This window comes from Vombatus ursinus, unplaced genomic scaffold (genome assembly GCF_900497805.2).
Source record: "Vombatus ursinus unplaced genomic scaffold, bare-nosed wombat genome assembly UNPS02009062.1, whole genome shotgun sequence".
Classification (NCBI taxonomy): domain Eukaryota; kingdom Metazoa; phylum Chordata; class Mammalia; order Diprotodontia; family Vombatidae; genus Vombatus; species Vombatus ursinus.
In genome coordinates, this window is record NW_020948840.1 from 19,362,660 (window position 1) to 19,387,304 (window position 24,645).

A 24,645-nucleotide genomic window follows, 5' to 3' on the forward strand; every position below is an offset into this window, starting at 1 on the left:
AAGAGGGAAATCTGAGAGTACTGAAGTATACTTGTTGTGGATAGACATGTTTTCCTTCATTCAATTAACCTGGAAGCAAATTGTAATGTGTTAAGAGGTATGGAATATGTGTGTCTAAATAAATGTTTGTTAGTAAATAAATAAACAAAAGAGTGAATGAATGAATGAATGAAGAAAGCTTTGGCTATGTGGGCATCAATTATTGAACTGAATTGAAAAGATTTCTTGTATCTATCTGATAGTTATATGAAGGTTCAGTTGACACATAATAAATATTCTTTAGTAAGTATTCATTGAAACTGTGAAAGAAAAATAATAATAACCTTCTATTATATTATCTCCAAAAAAAAGATTAACAATATACCCAGAGCCCCTAACTTCATTTAATCACTTATTAGTTCTATTATCCATTAATTTATTTCAACCTTTCTTGAAGTTATGTTTTCCACATTCACGGATTTACTACCTGCTATGTTACATGTATTTCCTGAAAATAGCTGCCTGAGTATTTTGTTGCCAAGGCCAGTTAATTTTACCTTTGTAACATCTCTCAAATATGTCCCTTTCTCTGCTCTGATACTGTCACCATCTTGATGCAAGCGCTCAATACCCTGATGCCTGGACTATTGCAATAGCCTGCTGGTTTGGTCTCCCTGCCCCAAGTCTCTCCTCACTTCAATCCATCCTCCACTCAGCTGCCAAAGTGCTTCCTGAAGCACAGGTCTGAGTATGTTATCCCCCTCTTTAATAAACACCAGTGTCTCCCTATCACCTTTAGGATCAAATATAAAATCCTCTGGCATTCAAAGTCCTTCATAGCCTGTTCCACCACCACCACCTTTTCAGTCTTCTTATACCTTATACCTCATCCCACCCTACATGCCCTGAGATCCAGTGACACTGGCCTTTTGCTCCTTCTCAGGCAAGATACTTCATCTCCCAATTCCGGGCATTTTCATTAGCTATACCCCATACCTGGACCACTCTCCCTCCTCATCTCCTCCTGGCTTCCTTTAAGTGCCAGCTAAAATCCCCACCTTCTACAGGAAGCCTTCCTTAATCTCCCTTAATTCTAATGCCTTCCCTCTGTTGATTACTCCCCATTTTTCCCATATATAGCTTGTTTCTACATACATTTTGTCTTCCCCATTAGACTATGAGTTTCTTGAGAGCAGGTTCTGTCTTTTACCTTTCATTGTATCCCCAGTGCTTAGCATAGTGCTGGGAACACAGTAGACATTCAAATAAATGTTTGTTGAAATGACTAGCAGATTAAGCTTCAAACTTCAGGGGATGCAAGCACCCAGTTTCATAAGTAGGAAAGCAGGCTATGCCTACATGGTAAACTTCTTTGCCCATAAATACCAGTTAACATTTTTAATTTCCCTTAGTCACATTGCCTAAATTCAATCAATTTAAGATTAATTTGTGTTAATAAATGTCTTCTTCTAAAATATGGGCACTCCTGGGAAGGATAAAAGTATCACTCGTTTACACTCAAACGTGAATTAGACTAGACTGGAGTATTTTAGAGTTGGAAGGGAAAACGTACTAAGCCTGACCAATTCAGGAATCTCTTCTCCATTGTACCTGATGACTAATCATCCAGCCTTGGAATACTTATAAAAACAGAGAGATCACTATCCTAGCAGTCAACTCATAATAACCAGTTGAGATCTTCCCCATCTACCAAGACAGATAACAGATCAGAAAGACCTGAAGACCTAATTAGCCCATTTCCCTTTAGTTTATTCAAGGAAATGCCTCCCCAGTCAGCTTTCACCTTTCCAAGGTGGAAGATTCCTGATATTTCTATTTGGAAGACTCACCTAGCCATGTTCACTGGATTGAACCCTACCAGAATAGGCAAGAAGATGTCTGGGTTATTCATACAGAAATCCATCTGACCAGCCACAAAAGGAGCCTGAGATAAGGCAAGAGAATGAGGGGAAATAAATAAAGAGGAGAAAGCAAAAAAAAATGTTTATTAAATAGTAAGATATAAAAATAGACTAGTGTGTGTGTGTGTGTGTGTGTGTGTGTGTGTCTGTATGCTTCTATATCCCCTACAGTGTCTAGCTTAGTACAGGCACCAAAGTAGGCACCAAATCAATACCTCCAGAATAATGCAGTTGTTGCAATGGTATGTGTGACTTGTTTTCACATTCACAGAAGTGGGACAGAATTAGTGGGACTGAGATCCAAGTACATCAGTAGGTCAAGGCTCTATGATTTCACAGGTATGGGAACTTTCTCTACTACATGCAAACCATTAAACAGCTAAACAACATTAAAGATCTGAGTTCAAATCTTACCTCTGATAGCTTATTTAATTTCTCTTAACCTTAATTTCCTCATTTGTAAAATGTGGATAATAATAATATTAAATGACATAACAGTTGTAAAGTATTCTGCAAACTTATGCTCTTAGAAAATTAACCTAAGGCTCAGAACCAAAGATAGAATTTGAACCCAGGCCTTTCCTGACTCCTAGTCAAGCACCCTATCCATCATACTGCTTCCGAAGTCTCAAGATCATGTTAATGCTGTCTATTATCTTCTTCTAGACCTCAGATCTATCCTCCTCCTCATTCTCTCTCCAGCCCCATCCTCCTTACAAAATCTTTCCATCCTGCCTCTGTATTCACACTCACAGAGAGTCCAACAGAAATGCCAATGACAATCACTCGTTTCTTTCCTGCAGCAACCTAGAAGAGACAGAGAGGTTCATGGGCTCTGGGGCACTTGGAGGAGATCCCTAAGGATTAGGATCTTGGATAAGGAGGATCTTGAAGGTTCATAGGGCACAAGACCCTCCTGGGAGAAGGGACACAAACTAGGAAAGGTGATGAGGGATCAACTGGAAACAGTCAAGAGCTTTTGTCCATCTAAGGGGTCTGAGGTTGGTTGTCTCTGACCTTCTTCAGTTCCTCAGTCCCATGCAAGGCACTATCTTCAGTTCCCTCCCTAGAGGCCACCACAGACCTAAGAGGACAAACTCATGGTCAGTGGGCTTCCTAGGACATTAAAAGCCTATAGTATAGGAAGGATAGGTTGAGAACTCTACAAAGGCCATAAGTCCCCTTACCTGTCACCCCCTGCAATGAGGTAGGTATAAAGAGGTTTCTGTCCCAAGCCTTTCATTAGCTGGTTAAAGGAAACCTGTCAGGGGAAAAGGATGTAAGAAAATAATAATAGTGAAGAAAAGAAAATTGTCTTGAATTTTAACTCTTAGAGATCTTAGAGACTGGGTACTTCTCTTTGTATAAGACTTAACTCTGCCTCACAAGGACTTACACACTTAAAAGCTTTTTCATAGGGTAAATTGGAAAAATAAGATAGCCAGAGTGTTAGCAGATGTCTAGGATGTGGTCAAAGAAAACTGAATACCATGGAAGATAGAGGTTGGGGAGGGGACAACTGGGCAGGAACTATGATCAGGATGATGGTTCTACTTGGGGGTTCAGATAAGGTGGGCTTCTAGGCTCTGGGTGGTGACAGTGGATATGGAGTTAGCAGCATCATTGGGATCAGAGCACTCACCGACATAAGAAACGCCATCCGGCCTGAAGTTTCCCCTCCACTCAGAACAACAAGCCCCCCTTCAGGATCCTAAGAAGTAATATACCCAAAACTATCAGCAAGATCTGGTTTAAAAGAGGAAATGGACATCCCTCCCTTTATTAGTAAAGAGAAGAACCCTTTGCCTCTCCTCTCATCTCTATATATAAATAAGAAATACAAATCAGAAGCAGTAGGATATAGAGCATAAAAGGTTGACCTTGGAGTCAGGAAAACTTTAGTTATGTTACACATACTAGCTGTGTGACTATGAACAAGCTACTTCTCAATTCACCTCCATCCCCAGCAAAGCTCTACAACTATCAGTTACAAATGACTTGCTAAATCTGCATCGATGGAGAAAATTTCCACACTAGTTCTTTGGACCAATTAGTCCAACTCCTCATTTTGCAGATGAGGTAACTGAGGCCCAGAAAGGCTAATGATGCTGCCCATTTGGGGTCATACAGGTGATCATTGGCAGAGGCATGATTTGAACCAGCCAAGTCCTCAGAACATACATTTTTCCAGTACACAGCCTGCTTCTCTGTCATAAGGGTGGAATTTGGGGCAGCAGTAAACAATGGCCCTGGAATGGGTTAGCATGTTTTTTGATACCACCAAGCAGAGGAGGGAATTATAATTCAATCAAGAATAGTCACCTGGGGCCTCCCTTACCACCTCAGAACAAGTAGTAGGACATGCTCTCTGATTGTATTCAAAGGCATTGAGTGGCTGGATGCCCAGGTTTGCATAGCAGTCTGCTGTCAGCTGTCATGCCATGCAGTGCTGGAGTGATAGGGTCAGGGAGCATGGAACAGTAGTAAAAGAGGAGAGGGGTTCTAAAAATCAACCAGGAGGGCTTACTCAGGATGAGGAAGGTGGGATGATAACTTTGCAGCATCAGTAAGTTTACTGGAATTTCAGAAACCAGTTTTAAGTAGAATTGGGTACAGTTTAAACCTTAAGCATACTTGAGTTACGTTAAGAGGAGACAGTCCCAGTAGAGGAGGACCACAGATTCCTCTGGTTATTGTTTCCTCACACCCATGACAACACAAGCTCAGACAAAAAAAAAAAAAAAAAGAGTAAACTGGAGGGTCAGGGATTGACGTTGGGAAGTCCTGAAAGCAGAGCCAGAGTTTCATGAGGTGGAGCTAAGTGAAACAGGAGAACATAATGACAGGTGGTAGAAAAGGAGGGGGAGAAGTAAAAATATAATATTAAGCTGGACTAGAAAAGATAAGAGAGGAAAAGAGAGAAAGGGTCAGGACAACAGAAGATTAGGAGACCTGGAGATATTAGATTATTTAGACAGAGGGATTGATAAGTATTAGTACCTTTAGTACTTCCTGAACTTTTCCAGCCACATGGACCATGGTGGTTAAGATCGATTCACTGTAGAGCCGCTGTGAGAGGCCAAATTAAGGTAAGATCCAGAGAAGAGGGCCCAGGCCAAAGTTCCCTCATGTTGTTACTCCTGGATTTGAAGGACTGGGGACTGGGATCCCAGGGCAGAGACCGTTGTCAAGAATGGGGGGAAAGAGGTGTGAAGGTAGAGATTAGGTTTGGAGTATATAGATCTGGCATATGTAAGGATGTTGAGGAGTTACCTGGTAGACAGGCACTATTTGTCCTTCCTCCTGGAAGATCTCAGCATCACACTGCCCCAGGAGCTGTACAATTTGTTCAGCATTTGCCTTATCTAAATCCTGGGTTAGAGGATGCGACTTTTCTGTGATTGGCAAGGATGCTTCATACCCAGACAACTAAAGGGGAAACATAATCAACAATAAGAATTTATCACCAGGTGCCAGGCATAGGAGCTAGGGTAGAAATACAAAAATAAGACAATCCTTGCCCTCTGGAGCTTACTTTCTACTAGGTAGGAAACCCTATGTGCATGATAAGTAAACACAGTACATATTCAAATAAAGTGAATCCAGGGGGAAAGGCTGCAATACGTTACAACCAATACCTGAGAGAATCAGGTGGCACCAAGCTGGGCTTTCAGGAATTGGAGAGCATACCTATGGTCCTATGTCATGCCCATTTAGCTGAGGAGTATTGGCAGGCACAAGAGTATACAGGGGATGGACATACACAGACTCAAGCACTACATTCCTTTTTGGTATCCTTATTTCATTGGCGAAAGAAGGGGGTGAAGAAGAACTAGAATGGATAAGGGAGTAAAAATAGAGTGGGGGGAATAGGACAGAGGATGAAGAGCAACAGAAGCCAACCCAGGGGAGGGGTTTTGGGGAAGGGTGTAAATACAGAGAAGGGCTTTCACCTCCCATTTGCCTGGCTCAGGGGTCTCAATCACATGTTGAAATCGTTTTGTCCCAGGCATGGACTCAAGCTCCAGCCACACTGTCTTGACAGATCCTCTGGTTTCACAAAACCTTTCATCTCTGCCTATGTTGATCTTATGTACAGCTGGCAGAGGCTTATCAGAGCTCCAATGATGATTAACCAGCTTCCCCTAGCCTTGTGTACCTCCGTCTGGGTTAACTTTTCCCTTATTCAAACCCCAGCATTCTTCTAAACCTGAGAAACACCATGAAAGAAAGACCCCCTGGAGTTTCTCCTAATATTTCCCCTTCCTCCTCTTCCCTTCTCCCTATACCTTAATCTGTGAATTTGCCACTTGCCATTCTAGGGTCAATGTCTAACTGTAGTGGCTCAGTGGTCACCATATCCTTTCCTGGAAGTGAGGACAGGGCTATAGATTCAAAGGGAGGGAGACACCCTGGGAGAAGTCAGTCCTGGACTGAGAGACATCCGAAACCAGGATTCTCTTGGAAATCAGAGATCAGAGATCAGAGTCCTCTGGGATGTTAAATATCAGAGGTTGAATGAACTCATGGGTCATAACTGTATCACATGTTCACATTACATGATCCTCTTCAACTCAGCTCCCCCCCTTTCCATAGCATACACTTCTCCAGAGGAGAAAAATGAAGGTTAAAGAGAGAACTTCAAATGTGTACCAAGTACTACAATAGACATGGGAAAATATAAACTAAATATACTGTACTAAGAAATAGAAGTCCAAATCTCTGCCCTAGCTACAGGTTAGTTAGGGTTCATGAACATCTATCCTAAATGATTTAAGGAAATTACAGAGTAATATATAAATAAGTATCTAACAAGGATTATACTGGGGCATTTCCCATGGATCTAGGCATTGCTTCTACCCCCTTCCAGTGAGACATGTTCTGGCCCTTTAATAAAGGACATGCAATCCTGGGTGGCCCCTTGATCCCCATAAGGGCTATACACCTTTCCCTCTTTTTAATTTTTAAAATTTTTCTTTACGCAGTTGGGGTTAAGTGACTTGCCCAGGGTCACAGAGCTAGTAAGTGTCAAGTGTTTAGTCTGGGGCCACATTTGAACTCAGGTCCTCCTGACTTCTGGGCCAGTACTCTATCCACTGCACCACCTAGCTGCCCCTTTCCCTCTTTTTAGTATATTGCTTGAGACTCAGAGAACCTATCCCATGAACTTCCACCAAGAGAGAGAAATTACCTGACTACCTAGCAGGAGGCAATTCCTACAACTATAATGCTTCTCAGAGGAGAAGAAACAACACTACTATGAGAATTTTGTAACTGAAAGGTCTAAGATCAGATTTGAGGTGAATATTATATATTGTTCCATATCACCACAAAATTGTCTTTACTTCTCTTAAGAGTATAATTGGTATTGTGTGTATTGTTTTATGTGTTAAATATTATGGAGAACTGGTTCTGAGTCTTTTATGTTTTAGGTATTCCTTTTGTGACAGATAAAGTAAATAGTCTATTATATGTGGTCAATATTTTAAATACTGAGTATCTTTTCTAAAAGGGACATGAACCATACCCAAGCCTTGTTGTAGAGATTTTTTCTGAAACTCTAGGGTGGAGCCATAAGAAGCCAGAGCAAATTTTTTAAAGTGCAAATGGAATGTAGTACATAAACTTAGGGAAGATAATGTTAATCAGAAAAAGCTTTCTGGAGATGACCATTGAGGTGAGGCATTAGGGAAAGAAAGGATATCTGTTGGCATTGTGTATATCTGCAGGTGCATCATTTTGAAAGGTGGGAGAGGAATTGCACGTGCAAAGATGGAGAATCATTAAGTACTTATTGGAAAAGATTCTTCAACAGAGAGGGATGATCTTTGTCCTGGCACCTAGGGTCAAGATTTTACACTGGATAAAAACCTGGAAAAGTTGGAGAAGGTGGTTAATTTGATTCAATTCAATACAACAAACACCTATTAAGTGACTGTTATGGGCAAAGCACTGTGCTAGGCACTAGAGCTACAAAGACAAAACCCAAAAAATTGCCCTTGTCTTCAAGGAGCTTACATTCTCCTGGATGATCACTAACGTGGGTCCTTCAGTGATAAGATAACAACTCATCCATCCCCCTCATCTGAGATGATTCTTGTTCATGTTTCCCCCTAAGTCTTCCATAACAGTCCACCTGAAGTGCTGAGTGACTTAGATCTCTTGACATAGTGTAAATACCAATGGGGCATGCCACTTCTTCCATCAGTTATCCCTTGCTCTCAACACATTATTGGACCACTTTTGCTTCTGGTCACACATCTCCCTAATGATATCTTTTATGCTACTTCTCTGGTGCAGTTCTTGCTTAGTAATGGGTTGCAACCTGTTCAACGTCATCATGTTCCTCTCCATGTTCTTCTATGAATGACCCTCAACTTTAAACATTCAAAGATTGTGGCATTCCATGACACAGCCATATTACATCACTGGAAGACTATTGGGGGTGTGTGTGTGTGTGTGTGTGTGTGTGTGTGTGTGTTGGGGGGGCAAAGTTAATGACCCTTTGTTTCAGGGAGCCGATTAGGGTCATTAAAAGTATCAGTTTTCCAAAGTTTTTTTTTTAATCTTGAAGTTTTATTTGTTAATTTGGAGTACAAACCAGAATTTAACAGTTTATGTGTCATTTTTAGGAAGCAAAGTTCTAAAAATTACATGTGATGTGGATGACTTCTCCTAACTTTGAAATAACTGGATTGGGATGGGAAGTGCATTCCCTGTCACAGTTCCACATTTGGAGTTTATATGCCTTGATTTAAAAAACCAAAACTTTGACTTTACAATTAGAAGTGGTACCTTGATAATCTAAAACAATCTAAGTGATTTATGATTTACGTATGATGCAAATCCATTGAATATTACAGTTCTATTGCTTATTTGGAACAATACATACTTAGCCTTAAAACAAAACAATCATTTTGCATTTGGATACAGTGAGTTAGAACATAAAAGCAAAATCAATTCTTTATTCAGTATGTCATTTCTATAAAATGTCATATTTTTAAAAATATGGAACACTGACATCCCCCAAAGAGAAACAATGGAATAGTCTATTGGTTTGCTAAACAGAAGAGGAAGAAAGTGTTTATTGTTAATTATGGTGGATATTAAAATATATTATGTCAGCTTCTTTAAGCTCACTCTCAAATCTTATAAATTGGCAGTTTTAATCCCCTCAATTTTACGGAGACAGATCCATTGAAAATTGGAAAATTTTTGCAATGTTTCACTCCTGTACAATGACAGCAGATGTTAAGCAAGATAATCATAATAGTGAACCTATGGTTTACACAGGGGAAGAATACTGGACATTACTTTTTTGACGTTTATTCAATCAGTTTTTGGTACTGATCTATCATTTGTCAGTATTGGTCAGTTTCACAGTACAAAAAGTATTTTCTCCCTTTTGAAAAGAAGACTTTGTGTTCCATTTGTATCTAACTTAGAAGATTTGGGCCCTGATGGTTTAATGTCAAACTTTTCAAAACAACATCTACTCTTTTGTCTGTAGGAAATCCTCTAGACAAATATGCCAGATAATCTGGGGGCAGGATGACAATCCTACTTTTTTTAAACTGATAAATGCGCTCTACTGATGCTTTTAATGGGTACAGGGTTTAGAACTGGCATATTTAATGTTTCTTCTTCATTCTCTTCTAATAACTTCATATACAATGATGGAGACCAAGTCTTCACTTTAGTTTGGTCATGTTCTCTATAAAACCAGTCATCATTTTCCTCAGAGATGAGCAAAATGATGATATCTCCCTGTGCAATGTTAAGTAATGTTTGGTGACTTTCAGCAGTATGTAGAAAGATTGTTTCTACTTTCTGCCTTTTAATCATGTTTGATCCCATTGCCACAGAAATAGATAACTGTAAGCTGAGATCCTCTGAAACCTTTTTGAAGTGTTTGTGATGGTTGCTTAGTGGTTAAATATATCGACGACAGGGCTAGCATATGATCTGGATGAAGGGATTGAGCAAAATTTTGGTGAATACTTAGGGAGGGCATCATGATCTTTCCCAACCATGCTGCTTTTCTCTATAATTGGTGAAGGTTGAGGCTTCCCTTTTCTACCTGGACATTCATCAAGGCAGAAGGCAATCCTAGCTCAGAAAGGCATCTGCCAGGCATTAGGAAATCAGATGATATTAAAACCATAAATAACAAGGAAGGCAATCAAACAGTAAAACATTACCTGAACCTTTTTCTAATAGAAAGAACTGGAAACAAATTATATGACCATTGATTGGTGAATGGCTAAACAACTTGTGTCACATGAACACAATGGAATATTACCTTTCTATGAGGAAAAATAAACATGATGAATATAGGGCAGCATTGGAAGACTTTTGTGAACTAATTCAAAGTGAAATAAGCAAAATCAGGAAAACAACATACAATAATGACTATAATAATGTAAATAGAAAATATAACAATAAAACAATCAGAATGGAATGTTGAGAAATTAGAATTTCTTAGCTTGACCTCCAATAAGGGAAATAAGAAGGTACGTCCTCCCTTCTACCTTACTATCAATTCTTTACAGAGGTAGGGGCCTATGGATATGAAACATATATTATGTCAGAATTTTTCAAGATATTGGTTAGTTTTGCTAAACCAGATTTTTCCCCCTATTTTTTTTTATTAATTTTCATGAATGATGGATTTCTAGGATAGGGGATGGGGACAGATACATTGGGAAAGGTAGAGGATATGAAACTAATATTTGTTTCATTTGGCTTTCCTACAGAAACTATAGATATTGTTACTATATCATTAAGAATCAAATGAAATGTTATGGGAACAATACTTTGCATGACAGCTGAAAAATGTCTTGATGTGAGGTACTTCTTCCTATGGAGTGAGGGGGAGTGTGGAGGTTTTATTTTTGGTCTAAGGGAATTTTATAAAGAGTCAGTGAGGAGCTGGCAAATAACAGTATATTCTGGAAAGACTATTTCCTGTGACGACTAGAGAGAACAAAGAAAAAGGATTTACTTAGCTTATCCCCTAAGAGACTGGATTTAATTCTTATCTTGAAGGAAAAAATATGAAGAAAATTATGAAAAGACTATAATCAGTATTTGGAATGAACTAAATTATTAAATTGTATTTCTGGAAGTGGAATCATCTACTCTTATCTGGAGGGTTTGAGGTGATGCTAGCTCAGTCAAAATATTGTGAAGTTGTCTATGTCTTTGCTTTATTACAGATTTAATTTGTTAGTAAATTGTGTATGAGTGACTACTACTGGAGAAAGAGATTTCCCCATTGTCTTTATGAAATAATATTTGGACTTCGAGTCAAGATGGGTGTCTAAACAAAGGCAAACTGCCCAGCTCCCACAAATGTATTCCAGTAAAACCCTGAAATTTGCACCAGAACAAATAACGAATGAGAAATAACAATAGGAAACTATAGCAAGTGACTTCTTCCACCCCAGAACTGTACAAAAATTCAGCCAGAAGACAGAAGGCAATAGGAGGGTGATTGGGCATGGCAGGAAAGTAGACTCCCACGAAGATTTTCCCAGTCTTACCAGAGATGGCCAGGGACACATGTAGAGTGCAAGGCTCTGTCTAAGGAAGGTGTGAGAGTGGGGGCCTCAGGGTAGTCAGATGGGGACCTTGTAAACCCTGAGGAGCAACAGCAAATACGCCATGACAACAACCACAGTGTAGGACAGCAACAATTTAGACCAGGACAGCTTAGGCCCAGGGGCTCTGAGATCCCTAACAATCTGTCCTTGGATGCCAGAGAAGTCCCTGAAGATCCATCACTCTGAACCTCAAAGATCCTTGGAGTCCAAATACTAGAAGTATTTGACAAGTCAACACAGAAACCCACGGGACCCAGAGAAAAATCAAGTACAGCCAATAATCCACCAAAAAGTGGAGCAGAGGGTAGAGCCTGGCTGTGGCACAAAGTCCCAGTTTAGGAACTAAAGTTGGAGAGATGAATAAATTGAAGAAAACATCAACCAGTATAAAAAATTTGTGCAAACCTAAAGATCCTCCAAAAAGAAGAGATTAATTCCATAATAACTATAAGCAGAGACTCAAAGGAAAAAATAAATTATCTATAAGAACTGCATGAGTATCTAAAAGAAATGAAGCAAGAGATAAGAAATGAAATACAAGTGTTAAGAGGAAAGAACTGGAAGGAAAATAAATAGCTTAGAAGAGAAAGTAATAAACTTTACCTAAGAAAAGGATTCCTTTCAAACTAGAATAAACCAAGCAGAAATCAATGAGTCAAGAGATCAGCCAAGATGTGTGTATAAGAGAAAGCAATATATCCCAATTCCTCTCACAACTACTCCCACAAAGATCTAAGAAGACCACCAGACCAGTAGTGATTGGTCCCAGGCCATGAAGAGTCAGCAGCCTGGGTCACCCAGAGCAAATGCCAGATACCCACTCATCCAGGTCAGCCACACAGGGTCTCCCCATTTAGTCCCTAGGGTGCAGAACAGGGCTGGGTCCACAGCATAGCAGACTTACCTCTGGGCCTAGGCCAGCAGCAGGGTCTCCCAGAGGGGCTCTTTTGAGGACTTCCCAGATCTCTGAAAAGGGCTGGACCAGCAGTCCCTATAGCCCAGAGAAAAATCAAGAGCTCCAATCCAGATCCAGAGAGGGCTAGGTCAGAAACACAGTTGCTCTGAACCAGCTGAGCCTTTTAAATAGCTGTCAGGGGCTGGGGCCAATTACTTTTTACTAGAGAATGAATCAGGTGCAAATCTGCAACTTTGTTGCATGCAAAGCCCTGGAGGAGAGCAATGGAGAGATGATCTTGATCTGACTGCATAGGGCCTGCTGAAAGTCTACAGTTTCCTGGCTCAATCTGCCTCTGTAATACTTGAAGAACACAGCATTCAATAGCCAAATATGATGAACCAGGATCATACAAAGCTACAACAGTCCCACTAGAAGTGTACAGATTCTGGTCTCAATATAAAGTCCAAATCTGGAAATAAAGCTGGAAGAATGAGTAAATAAAAAAAGATAAAGAATTTTTATGATGCCAGGGATATCTAAGACTTTACAAATCCAAAAGAGGTGAACCTTTCCAAAACACCTAAAAGCAAATACCCCCCCCCAAAAAAAAACAAACAAAAAAACAACACAGCTTGACCAGTGAGAATTTTTAGAAGAAATGAAGCAAATGTTTAAAATAAGAGAAAAATGATAATATAAAATGAAATAAGAGTGATAGAGGAAAGAATTGGAAATAAATGAGAGCTTTGAAAGAAAGTCTTGGAAAGAAAATGAACAGTTTAGCACAAAAGGTATAAAACCATACCCAAGTAACAGACTCTTTGGAAATTAGAATGGCCCAAACAAAAGTTAATGACTCTACAAGATAACGAGAAATATTAACACAAAGTCAAAAGATTGAAAAAAAATGGAAGAAAATGTAAGGTATCCTATATAAAAAAATATGACATGTAAAACAAATCAAGGAGAAATAATCTGAGAATCACTGGGCTAGACTTCTGCATTGAGTCAGCACCTATTTTTACACTAGCCCCCATGCCTTGGCAGGGCTGCACAAGGAGACCCAGGGATTGTGTTAGGAGATCCACACTACACTTCTCTTGCTGCTGCTGCATTCTAAGCCAGCATACTCCCTGCTCTTGCGCTCACTAGAGCATTCTGTGACAACAAGCAATGGAACTTAACTCTGTCCTTGCCCTTCCCCACCCCATTTTCCGTATGGAGGATGCAGAAGTATAGAAAATGGAAGCATGCTCTGCTGGGGCAGCAGCACAAGTACACTGCACTGCTGCAGTGCTCAGGCAGAGAACTAATGAATAGAGAGAACTGGGGCAGTGCAGGGTTCCACCAACCCTGAAGTACAGGGATCAATACCAAGCTAGGGCCAATTCTGCCCCTCAAAAATCACTTGGGACAGGGACTAAAGCCAGTGAAAAATGAATTTCTCAGAATTAATTCTTCTCCAGGGAAGAGGCTGAGATAGTGGTGATATCCAGCCTTTGAGGGATCCATCATCAAAGGGGAGGAAATTAGAAAGTGAGTAAGAGGAAAATATAAAGAAAAAAGAACTCAAATTGCCAAAGATTTCAGGAGGAAGAAAACAGAGAAATCTTGAGCATAAGCAGATTAAAGCCAACAGAAAAGATATTAAAGCAGAAAGGAATGTCCTTCAGAACATCTAAAAATCTAAACAGTCTAAACATCTCTAAAAAATATTGTAAGACAAAGTAAAATGAATCAACATCCGATGAGGCAGAGGACTCTTTGGATTCCCAGGACAGCATTTAACCACAACAGGATGTTCTTAAATGATTCAAGAAAGAAATAAAAATCATGAAAGCAGAATTTATGCCCTACATAGCAGAAACAATTTGCAGAACAGAAAAACTTAAATCCACAGTGGTGAATCTCTTCAAAGACACAAAAGAGAAAACAAGTGGTTGGGAATACAAATATACAGACGTAAAGGATACTATAGAAGAAGAAAATTAAAAAGTCAAACAGGATATTACAAGCAAAACATATTAATTTGAAGTCAAAATGTGTAGCAACAACTTGAGTAGCAGAACATGACAAGTCAAAATAATCTGAACATCATAGTGTAAGAAATAATACAAGAAAACGCACCAGAACTGAGCATAGAAAACAAAAGTGCCGATTGAAAGAACCCACAGATTGCCTCCAGGAAAAGACAAACAAATGAACAAACAAACCCTATACTGCAAACACATTGTAGTTAAATTTAACAATTCCAATTACAAAAAAAAAAATCATTGGATGCCTAAAAGCCATGACCAAATAAATCCTGGATAACATAGTTTAAGAAATCATGGGGCAGCTAGGTGACACAGTGAAAAGAGCTCTGGCCCTGAAGTCAGGAGGACCTGAGTTCAAATCTGGCCTCAGACCAAACACTTGACACTTAACTAGCTATGTGACCCTGGGCAAGTCACTTAACCCCAATTGCCTAAAAATTTAAAAAAAATTAAAAAAAAAAGAAATCATGAAAGAAATTTGACTTGACATATTAAAACAATAGGGCAAAGTGAAAATAGAAAAGATCCATCACCACCTAAAAGAAACCCCAAAATGAAAACTCCCAAGAACATCATAGGAAAAATCCAAAGCTTATAGAAAGAGAAATCAATGATTGCATGGGACAGCAAGAAATATTAGAACAAAGTAAAAAGACTGAAAAAAATAGAATAAAATGTAAAATATCTAATCTCCAAAACAATCAAGAATATATGAGATCTGGCAACTTCTGCTATAAATGAGAGTAGAGCTTAGAAAACAATATTCCAAAAGGCTACAGATTAGGCTTACATCCAAGAATAATTTATCCTGCAAAGCTGAGTTCTCTCCCTATGGGGAGAAAAACTGACTTTTAGTGGAATAGAAGTCTTACAAGTGTTTCTGATGAAAAGATCAAAACTGAGTAGGAACTTTAAAATAGAAACACAAGAGTCAAAAGAAATTTTAAAAGGTAATTGTCTGCCTCAGTTTTCTCAACTATAAAATGGAGATAATAATGTCACCCAATCCCCAGGGTTTTTGTGAGGATCAAATGAGATAATATTTGTAAAGTGCTTAGTACAGTGCCCGGCACCTAGAAGGCATTTAATTCTTTTCTTCCTTTCTCTGTTAGGAGGTAGGTAACAAGGAAGGAAGGACAAGTGAGTTAACATTGTAATGGGAGGAAAAGAACCAAGTACCCTTCTGGAATTTTAAAGTCTTCAAAGGGTACTGAGGGAGTTAAATAAGAATACAAAAGTTCTGAGGAAGGTGAGGGTGATTGATTCTTTTCTGAGAGTTGGATGAGGTGAAAGAAAAAGGTAAAAGGAGAAATATACCAGTGTCCAAAAAGAGGAAAAAGAGATTGGAACTTAACAATTTCTCATAATTGAGGTACTTGAGAAGAATATATAATATAGAAAAAGGGATTGGAGGAATTCATAACAGATGAATTTCACTCCTCTAAAACAGACAAAGGAGGGATTAACACATATACACTCACAGTTTGATATAGAAATGTATCAAACTCAACAGGGAAACAAGGGAGAATGGAGGCAGAGGATTAAGAGAAAGGATAATACCAGAAAGAAATAGTCATAAGCAAAAGAAATTTCCTGATCCTAAAGGGTGATGAAAAGAAGGAAAAGAAAATTAAAGGAAATGATGAAACTCTAAGATGGTGTCTTAGATGACCTCTTAAACAGTTGGCTGAACAAATTGTGTTAGATGAATGAATGTAAAGGAACATTATTATGCCTTAAAAAATGATGAAAGGCACAATTTCTGAGAATCCTGGGTGGTATGCAGGATGCAGAGTAAAGTAAGCAGAACCAGGAGAACAATTTACACAAGGATAGCAACATTATAAAGAAAAAAAAACTTTGAAAGACTTAAGAACTCTGAACAATGCATTGATCAGCCAGTTCTCCAGAGAAACTACAATGAAGCATGTTACCTACCTCCTAACAGAGAAAGGAAGAAAAGAATTAAATGCCTTCTAGGTGCCGGGCACTGTACTAAGCACTTTACAAATATTATCTCATTTGATCCTCACAAAAACTCTGGGGATTGGGTGCCATTATTATCTCCATTTTATAGTTGAGAAAACTGAGGCAGACAGAGGTTAAGTAACTTGTCCAAGACCACATGGCTAGTAAGTATCTGAGGCCAGATTTGTATTCAGGTCTTCCTGACTCCAGGCCAACCTCTCTATCTATTGCACTAGATTGTGAGCTTCTGAAGGACAGGGACTATCTTTTGCCTTTCTCTGTATCCTCAGTGCATCGTACAATGCCAGACACCTGCTAAGTACTTAATAAGTGTTTATTAAATTACATACTATATCACCTAGCTGCCTACACAGGGGCGATGGGCATAAGATGCATAATATACTTTTAGACATGTAAATCAAAACAACCCTGAGGTTTCACCTCTCACCCTTGGCAAAGAAAATTGGCAAGAAATGACAAGAGATGAGAATAGTCAATATTGGAGGAGTTGTGGGAAGATAGGCTCTGCCATTGCAGGTAGAACCATGAATCAGTACATCCATTTTGGAAAGTAATTGTGAATTATGCAAATAAAGTCACTAAAATGCCCATGCCCTTTGACCCAGAGATTCCATTACTACCCCCAGGAGACCTTTAAGAAGAAAGTCATCATATACATAATATTTATAGCAGCACTTGTTTTAATTAATTAATTAATTTTTAGTTTCCAACAATCACTTCCATAAGCTTTTGAGTTTTAAATTTTCTCCCCCTCCCATCCACCTCCCTCCCCAAGACAGCATGCAATCTGATATAGGCTCTACATATATATTCCTATTAAACATTTTCACATTAGTCATGTTGTAAAGAATTAAAACCAATAGGAGGAACCACAAGAAAGAAGAAACAAAACAAAACAGAAGGAAAAAAAAGAGCAAATAGTATGCTTCAATCTGCATTCCAACTCCATAGTTCTTTCTCTGTATTTAGATGGCATTTTCCATCATGAGACTTTTGGAGATGTCTTAGATCCTTGCATTGCTGAGAAGAGCTAAATCTATCAAAGTCAGTCATCACATAATATGACTGTTACTGTGTGCAACATTCTCCTGGTTCTGCTCACTTCACTCAGTATCAGTCCATACAAGTCTTTCCAGGTTTTTCTGAAGTCCGTATAGGAGCACTTTTTGCAACAACTATACCATCTTAATAAATAAAAAGTGAATTGTCTGGCTGACCAACTAGCATCAATAGATATCTTGGGAAGAAGCACACCAGTGTGGGCTCGTGAACTATTGAATTGAACTATATCTCCCTAACCTCTCAGAGCTACCCCTCCCCTGTGGGGAAATGTAGTATCATGTAAGTTAAGATGTAACACCATGCCTGCCAGTGTATGAGCTGGAAGTGTAACCGCAAAACGCCTATGTGCTACTCTTATCACAAATAAGTATGGTTGAGCTAAACAATTCAATACATTGACTATGTGTGAAAATATATGCTCTCATTCTGCACCAATCTTCTGAAATCATGATTGGTCAATGCATTGATCAGAGTTCTATAATCCTTCAGAGTAGTTTTCCTTGTGGCACAGTAAATTGTTTTCTTGCATTTGCAAGAATTTTATATACATTTCATTCTCTATCACTTTATACATGTCCTTTGTATACACTTTATACACACCCTCTTGTGTCCACTGGCCTCCCACTCCATAGTTCTTCCTCACCAATCATAATCCTCAAGTGATATCACCATTCTGTGTACTCCAGGCAACTTTTGGAAGATGCTCTCACCCCTAAGTATTGAGGGAAATAAAGCCCTATAAACACACTCCTTACATAAATGCAGGATAACTTGAGAAAGGAGAATCACAAATAGCAAAGGGGAGGAAGGAAGAGAGGAGGTTAAGGTTTCTTATTGGAGGTAACACCCCGAGCTGTAACTTAAAGGTTTCTAAGAGGCAGAGGTAGAGGGAGTATATTCTGGGAATAGAGGGTAGCCTCATAGGAGTTGGAATGCCAAGGACAGGAAACAGCAAGTAGGTCAGGTTGTCAGGAGAGTATAGAGTATAAAAGAGAGTAATGTGCAATAAGTTTATTAAGGTAGGATGAAGTCAGACTGTGAAGAACTTTAAATGACATTTTGAGGAGTTTGCACTACCCTGAAATCATTCTATTACCTTCTGTTGGTCTCCTCACTTCTAGCCTCTTCCCTCTACAATCTGTCCTCCTCCTATATCCCAAAATGATATTCCTAAAGCATGTCATTCCTGCTCAGAAATCTTCAACGGTTTCTGATTTTCTTTAGAAGAAAACATAAAAATTCTCAAAACAGTTAAGGTCCTCTGCAATCTAGCTTCCACTTACTTTTCCAATAATTTCATATTGTTGTTGTTGTTCAGTCATGTCTGACACTGTGATCCCATCTGGGGTCCTCTTGGCAAAGATACTAGAGTGTTTTGCCATTTCCTTCTCCAACTCATTTTGCAGATGAAGAAATGAAGGCAAACAGGGTGAAGTGATTTGCCCAGAGTCATACAGCTGATAAATGTCTGAGACCAAATTTGAACTTAGGAAAATAAGTCTGCCTGACCCCAGGTCCCATACTCTATCCACTTTGCACCTAACTGCCCTTCATTTATTCTCTGTCTCTGTCAAACTGATCTGCTGGCTCTTCACTGTACATACCATTCCGCTTCTCACCTCCAAAACTTTGTTCAGGTGGTCTTCCATATATGAAATGTACTTTCCTCATCCCTACCTTACAAAATTTCTAATTTCCTTCAAAGCACTGTTCAGATTCTTCTTGAAATTATTTTGTATTACTTTGTATATACTTAAAAGTAATTATATACATATGTAAGGACATACAATGTGTATGTCCTTGTGTGCTGTATTTCCCCACTAAAATGTAAGCTCTTTGAGGGCAAGTACTGTTTATTTTTTTTTTTTGTCTTTAAGTCTACAGTATTTGGCACATTACCCTGAATATAGTAGCTTAAGAAATATTTGTTGAATTTAATTCTTGTAGAATGCTGTTGTTTCCTTAAGTTTCACACCTAAACCATCCCATTTTGGTTTGTTTTTGTTTTTGTTTTCTCCCACTTGAAATCATGGAAGTTGAGACTTGGAGTTAGCAAGAGAATGGGTTTGGGGAGGGCCTGGCTGGTTGGGTTGGAGACTCAATGTTAAGAAAGACCCTACTACCACTTGTCATCTGCAGACAACATGCATCCCTTACTGGACCACTGGGTAATCTGTTCTTGTTCTATATGTATGGGAAACAAGGGGGAAAACAGAGAGAAGTAGGAGGAAGAGAGCCTACAGGGGAGGGAGAGTCGAGGGTGGGGCGGTGGAGAGAAAGAAGGGAGGCGAGAGCCCTGGGCGGGGGCGGGGGCGGGGCTGGACCACACGTCCCAGCTGCGGCGGCAGAGCCAGCGCGCTGCAGAACCCCAGTCCGCGGTCTCAGTCTGGAGGGTCACATCCTGCTGCAGAGAGCGGCGGAGCGTGGCATCTCGGCATCGCGCTCCGCACCGGGGAGCAGAGCCAGCGTCAGGATCCGCAGGGAAGGAAGGAAGCGAAAGAACGACAGAGCGGAGTCCTCTGAGAGCCAACCGGACCAAAGCCCAGCTTTCAGAGACAAGTGCTCCGCATCACGCCCTTAGCTCCACGGACCGGGCCCTGCACCGCCTTCCTTGCCGGGCCTGGGCTGGCATGGGGTAGGGACAGCGCAACGGAGCTGAGAGATGGGCCGCTCCCTAGGCATAGAGCGGCCCCTTAGGCTCAGAGTGGCCTGACTGTCGGAGACTCTGGGGCCCAGCAGGTGGGTGTGGGCAGGGCAGAGACATGTTCAGAGGTGTAGTTAGTGGAGCTGCTGTGTGGGTGTGGGCGGAGCTTACCTGGGGGTTTTGGGGGTTGTGGTGGACATAGCATTGGGGAGCCTTCAGAGGGGAGGTTGGGTCGCATCTTGGACATCGACTGCAGATCCTATTTGTGGGCATTCTTTGATATCCAGGACTCCTGACACCTGCAGGAGCCCCTAAACTGGCTGGATTGAGCAGATGATGACCCAGTGCCCCAGAATGGACTCTGTGGGAGCAATGGCTTCACTGATTCCACTGACCCCATATCTAAGCCCTACAGTGCTACTGCTGGTCAGCTGTGACTTGGGGTTTGTCCGAGCAGGTAAGTTGAGTGAGGATGGGAGGGATCAACTAGAACCTACTTTATAGGTTGTCATATTAACTTGTCACTTTGTTGGCACAGATCGGCCTCCTTCCCCTGTGAATGTGACTATCACTCAGCTCAAAGCCAATTCAGCCACAGTGTCCTGGGATGTTCCAGAGGGCAACATTGTCATTGGCTACGCCATCTCCCAGCAAGTATGAATCAGCCCTCTGGTCCCTCCTTTTTTCAGATTCCCCTGCATCCTCCTCAGGCTCTTCCCAAGTTGGGGAAATACTGGAGTAGGTATCTCCCATAACAGGTCTTCTTTAATGAGAACTCCAACACTTTCTCCCCATTTACATAATCATTCCCCCAATACAGGCTGTATGTGATCCCTGAGAGGAATATTATAACCAGAACCACAATGTGTGCTGTGTTCAGAGTCCTATGATCTACCACTCTTTTCTGCCACCACAGAGACAGAATGGACCTGGACAGCGGGTAATCCGAGAGGTGAATACCACAACTCGAGCCTGTGCCCTTTGGGGTTTGGCTGAAGACAGTGACTATACCATACAGGTCAGAAGCATTGGTCTTCGGGGGGAGAGCCCCCCTGGGCCTCGGGTTCACTTTCGAACTCTCAAGGGCTCCGACCGACTGCCCTCAAACAGTTCAAGCCCAGGTAAGAACCTGACCTGTACTCAAGATGTTCTGACCCTTACTTACCTAACCACTCAACTTACCCAAGGCAAGTAACTATCCTAGATAAATAGAAAGAAGGGTGATTGAACTAATTATGCTACCACCGTATCTCTAAAGGAAGGCAGACTGGGAGGGAGGGAAAAAAGAAAGGGCTGGTAATTTGGAAGAGCAACTTTTTACAAGGCAACCTTAACCTGATCTCCAGCCCACAAAGTTTCCATCCTGAGTAAAAACCTGGCTTTTTGCCCCACCTCAACTATCTGATGCCTTGATTCCCTGACTTTCCAATCTCTCTGTCCACAAATCAGCCATCCTTGGGGAGAGGATGACCTACAATTTGAGCTCAGTGGCTGTGAATCTATCCCTCATTCTATTTCCCAGCTGTGCCTTCCTTAAGTGCCTTTTAAAATAAAGCTTCCTAGCTATCTCCTTGGTAATCCTTTAGGCCTTGTATGTCCTCCTCAGGTGACATCACAGTAAAAGGTCTGGATGGAGAACGAACCTTGCAGACAGGGGAAGTGGTCATTATCGTGGTGGTGTTGCTTATGTGGGCAGGTGAGCAAGAGGTTTGGAAGAAAAAGGGTCAGGGTTGATTGAAGACTACTTAGGGTGGGCTGGGAATTAAAAAGAGAGGGGTAGAGAAGATGGGGGTGGTGAATAGCACTGGGAGAAGGGGGACAATAATAAGTACTTGAATTTCTAGAGCACATTGAGATTTTCAAAGCACTTCCCTCACAACAAACCCATAAGGTAGGTAGTGAGAATAATATTGTCACCCTTTTACAGATGAAGAAACTGAAACTCTTAGAGGTGAAGTCACTTGTCCAAGGTCACAAGCAAGGGAAAGAGAATGAGGGTTGGTGAATTTAGGGAGGGTGGAAGGGAATCTGGAAATAACTTGAAGTTAGGGAGGGGATGCTGATGAGAGTCTATTGAAAAAAATCAAGGGGGGAGGACTTTGTAAGAAGGAGGCAAAGAGGAAAAGATCAGACTACCTGGGATTTATAGAAATTGTGTGTGTGTATGTGTATGTGTGTGTGCATGTGCACACATAGTAATGGTGGATAGAAGGATCCGAAATTGGGATTATGGATAAGAGTAAAGTATCTTGATGTTATTACAGCTGTGATCGGACTATTCTGCCGTCAGTATGACATCATCAAGGATAACGACTCCAACAATCCCAAGGAGAAGGGAAAGGGGCCAGAGCAGAGCCCTCAAAGTCGGCCAATGGGGGCCAGACAGGTGATGTGGGAGTTAGGAACTGAAGAAGGTTGGAAGGGTGGGTGCTTTAGCAAAGGTCTCCTCAGGTAGCCAGCAAGACCCAGATAAGTGAAGGGGAAACCAAAGACAACAGAGAGAATGGAATGGCTTGGAAGAATGGAAGGGAAGTAGGTACATGGAGTAGGAAAAGAGAAAAAAGGAACTGTATCCCTAAGATTCTTGAATGATTTCAGAGCCTCAGGCATAATTTTCCATTACAGAAAAAGTCACCATCCATTAACACCATTGACGTCTGAAACAAATGGAGCCAAAAGAGAGAGATGGATTGGGAATGGTAATAAAAGACTCAGATGGTCATCCATCCAAGATAGAAGGATCCTACCCACTTCCTTACAGCTGAACCAGAGGGGATAACTAGCATTCCTACACACTCAAACCTGCCTCCTATTCCCCTTTCTCACTGTAAGCTGGGTCATGAGGGTATGGTAGGGAAAGCTTCCTTAGACCTGGAGAGTGAGTGAAAAGTGGGAGAAGTCCCCAGTGTTCCAGGTTCTGAGAGGAGTGACTTGTCTAAATTTATCTCATGAAGACCAAGAAAGCAAATGACCTACTTCACCTGCATCAAGACTGTCAACATCTTTAGCTGCCTCTAAACACAGCCTCTGTCCCCAGGACTTAAATGGGGGTCTTTCTGTGGGCTCTGGGCAGGGGGGAGGGACTGTTGGGGCCCACGGATCAGATACCACGCTGCACTAATCTAATGTCTTCCATGAAGCCTGAGGAGCTTCATTGCCTCATCAGGCAGCCTCCAAGAGCTGCTGGTGATCACACCCTTGGGCGTTTTTACAATAAAAGGTTCTTCGAACGAAGTAATTTTCCTATGTGACTATTGGAATTTCCCCACCTTTTTCTATATGACATCCTAATTCAAGACTTGCCCCCCCTCATACGAGCCCCCAGGCTTCCTGTATCAAATGCTCTATTTCTTTACCCAGAGCTAGAAAAAGGTGGAGAAAACACAGGAGGAATGGGTGTAGGGAGTCCCTAGCTCCAGTTGTTTTAAATTCAAGCATTTTATTGAGCACTTTGTATCTTACTATGGGCTTGGTACTCTGCTAGGTGATGGCAATACAAAGACAATGCCAAAAATCTGGGAAGAAACAATGTGCCCACAGAAGTATATACAAAACACAAGATAAAAATAAAATTTCTGGGGGTTGAGGCAGGGCACTAGCAAAATTGGCAAGTGTGTGTGTGGGGGAAAGAGTAGTGTCAGGATAGGTTTTATGAAAAAGATGGTGATGGGACTTAAACTGAGCCTAGAAGGAAGCTAGTGATTGTAATAGAAAAAGGTGAGTTTAGGCATAGGGACTCAGTGATGGAATGCCCTAACTATACAGGGAATAGCAAGTAGATTGGTTTAGCTGTATAAGGACCTGAAAAGGTATGCAGAAGCCAGACTGTGAACATGGGAGTTTTTATTTTATCCTAGAGACAACAGGGAGCTACTGGACTTTTTCTGCTCGAGTGTGGGAGGGATGTGGTCAGACCTATGTTTTGGAATTTCACTTTGAGAGAAACCACCTAGGATTCTATTGCAATAGTTCCAGAGAGATGGATGAGAGCCTGAATGAATGTTGTGGCTATGCAAGTGGAAAGAATGGCATCAAAAAATATTACGAAAGTTGAATATTATGAAACTTGCCTGTTAATTGGAAACAGTGATAGGAAGAGTAGAAGATGACTGGGGTTGGGAATCTGGGTGACTGGAAGGATTTGCCTTCCACAGAAATGGAATTTAAGAAGAGGGGAAGGTTCAGGGAGAAAGAGAATGAGTTCTATTTTTATTTTTTATTTTTGTTTTTTGTTTGTTTGTTTTTAGGCAATTGGGGTTAAGTGACTTGCCCAGGGTCACACAGCTAAGTAAGTGTCAAGGGTTTGGTCTGAGGCCGGATTTGAACTCGGGGCCTCCTGACTTCAGGGCCAGTGTTCTATCCACTGCACCACCTAGCTGCCCCCAGTTCTATTTTTAATATGTCGAATTGAGATGCCTATGGGACGTTCAGTTGGAAAGATCTAATAGGTGACACATAAATGGAACTTGGAAAAGACTAAATTCTCCTGATTATGGTCAAAACAGGGTAG

General features: G+C 40.8%; 2 protein-coding genes across 4 annotated transcripts in view; one reads left to right on the top strand and one right to left on the bottom strand.

The window, feature by feature from the left end:
* Nucleotides 1-5,933, bottom strand: part of GCKR (glucokinase regulator) — a 28,873-nt gene extending 22,940 nt beyond the window's left edge. Inside the window, exons 1-8 of one of the 2 annotated variants that reach the window (XM_027850535.1) lie at nucleotides 5,855-5,933; nucleotides 5,175-5,330; nucleotides 4,902-4,970; nucleotides 3,544-3,612; nucleotides 3,089-3,162; nucleotides 2,919-2,985; nucleotides 2,655-2,708; nucleotides 1,830-1,924 (exon numbers count right to left, since the gene is read on the bottom strand). In XM_027850535.1, coding sequence (XP_027706336.1) covers nucleotides 1,830-1,924; nucleotides 2,655-2,708; nucleotides 2,919-2,985; nucleotides 3,089-3,162; nucleotides 3,544-3,612; nucleotides 4,902-4,970; nucleotides 5,175-5,330; nucleotides 5,855-5,914 — 644 coding nt within the window. In that variant the 5' untranslated portion in view covers nucleotides 5,915-5,933. The remainder of the gene's footprint in view (nucleotides 1-1,829; nucleotides 1,925-2,654; nucleotides 2,709-2,918; nucleotides 2,986-3,088; nucleotides 3,163-3,543; nucleotides 3,613-4,901; nucleotides 4,971-5,174; nucleotides 5,331-5,854) is intronic. The other variant, XM_027850536.1, reaches the window with a different exon arrangement.
* Nucleotides 5,934-19,864: 13,931 nt separating this feature from the next.
* On the top strand, nucleotides 19,865-23,366 carry FNDC4 (fibronectin type III domain containing 4). 2 transcript variants are annotated; one of them, XM_027850490.1, is made up of 7 exons: nucleotides 19,865-20,230; nucleotides 20,423-20,592; nucleotides 20,674-20,789; nucleotides 21,052-21,256; nucleotides 21,742-21,831; nucleotides 22,400-22,521; nucleotides 22,761-23,366. In XM_027850490.1, the coding sequence occupies exons 2-7, from the start codon at nucleotides 20,469-20,471 to the stop codon at nucleotides 22,794-22,796; spliced, it is 693 nt and encodes a 230-aa protein (XP_027706291.1). In that variant the 5' UTR covers nucleotides 19,865-20,230; nucleotides 20,423-20,468; the 3' UTR covers nucleotides 22,797-23,366. The 2 variants fall into 2 exon arrangements, with proteins under 2 accessions (XP_027706291.1, XP_027706292.1); XM_027850491.1 differs by having other exon boundaries at nucleotides 20,441-20,592.
* The last annotated feature ends 1,279 nt before the right edge of the window (nucleotides 23,367-24,645 follow it).

Coding starts and splice junctions, on each gene's coding strand:
- FNDC4 (XM_027850490.1), top strand. CDS start 20,469: ATGATGACCCAGTGCCCCAGAATGGACTCTGTGGGAGCAATGGCTTCA. Junction 20,790..21,051: donor GCTACGCCATCTCCCAGCAA/GTATGAATCAGC, acceptor CTGCCACCACAG/AGACAGAATGGACCTGGACA. Junction 21,832..22,399: donor GGTGTTGCTTATGTGGGCAG/GTGAGCAAGAGG, acceptor ATGTTATTACAG/CTGTGATCGGACTATTCTGC.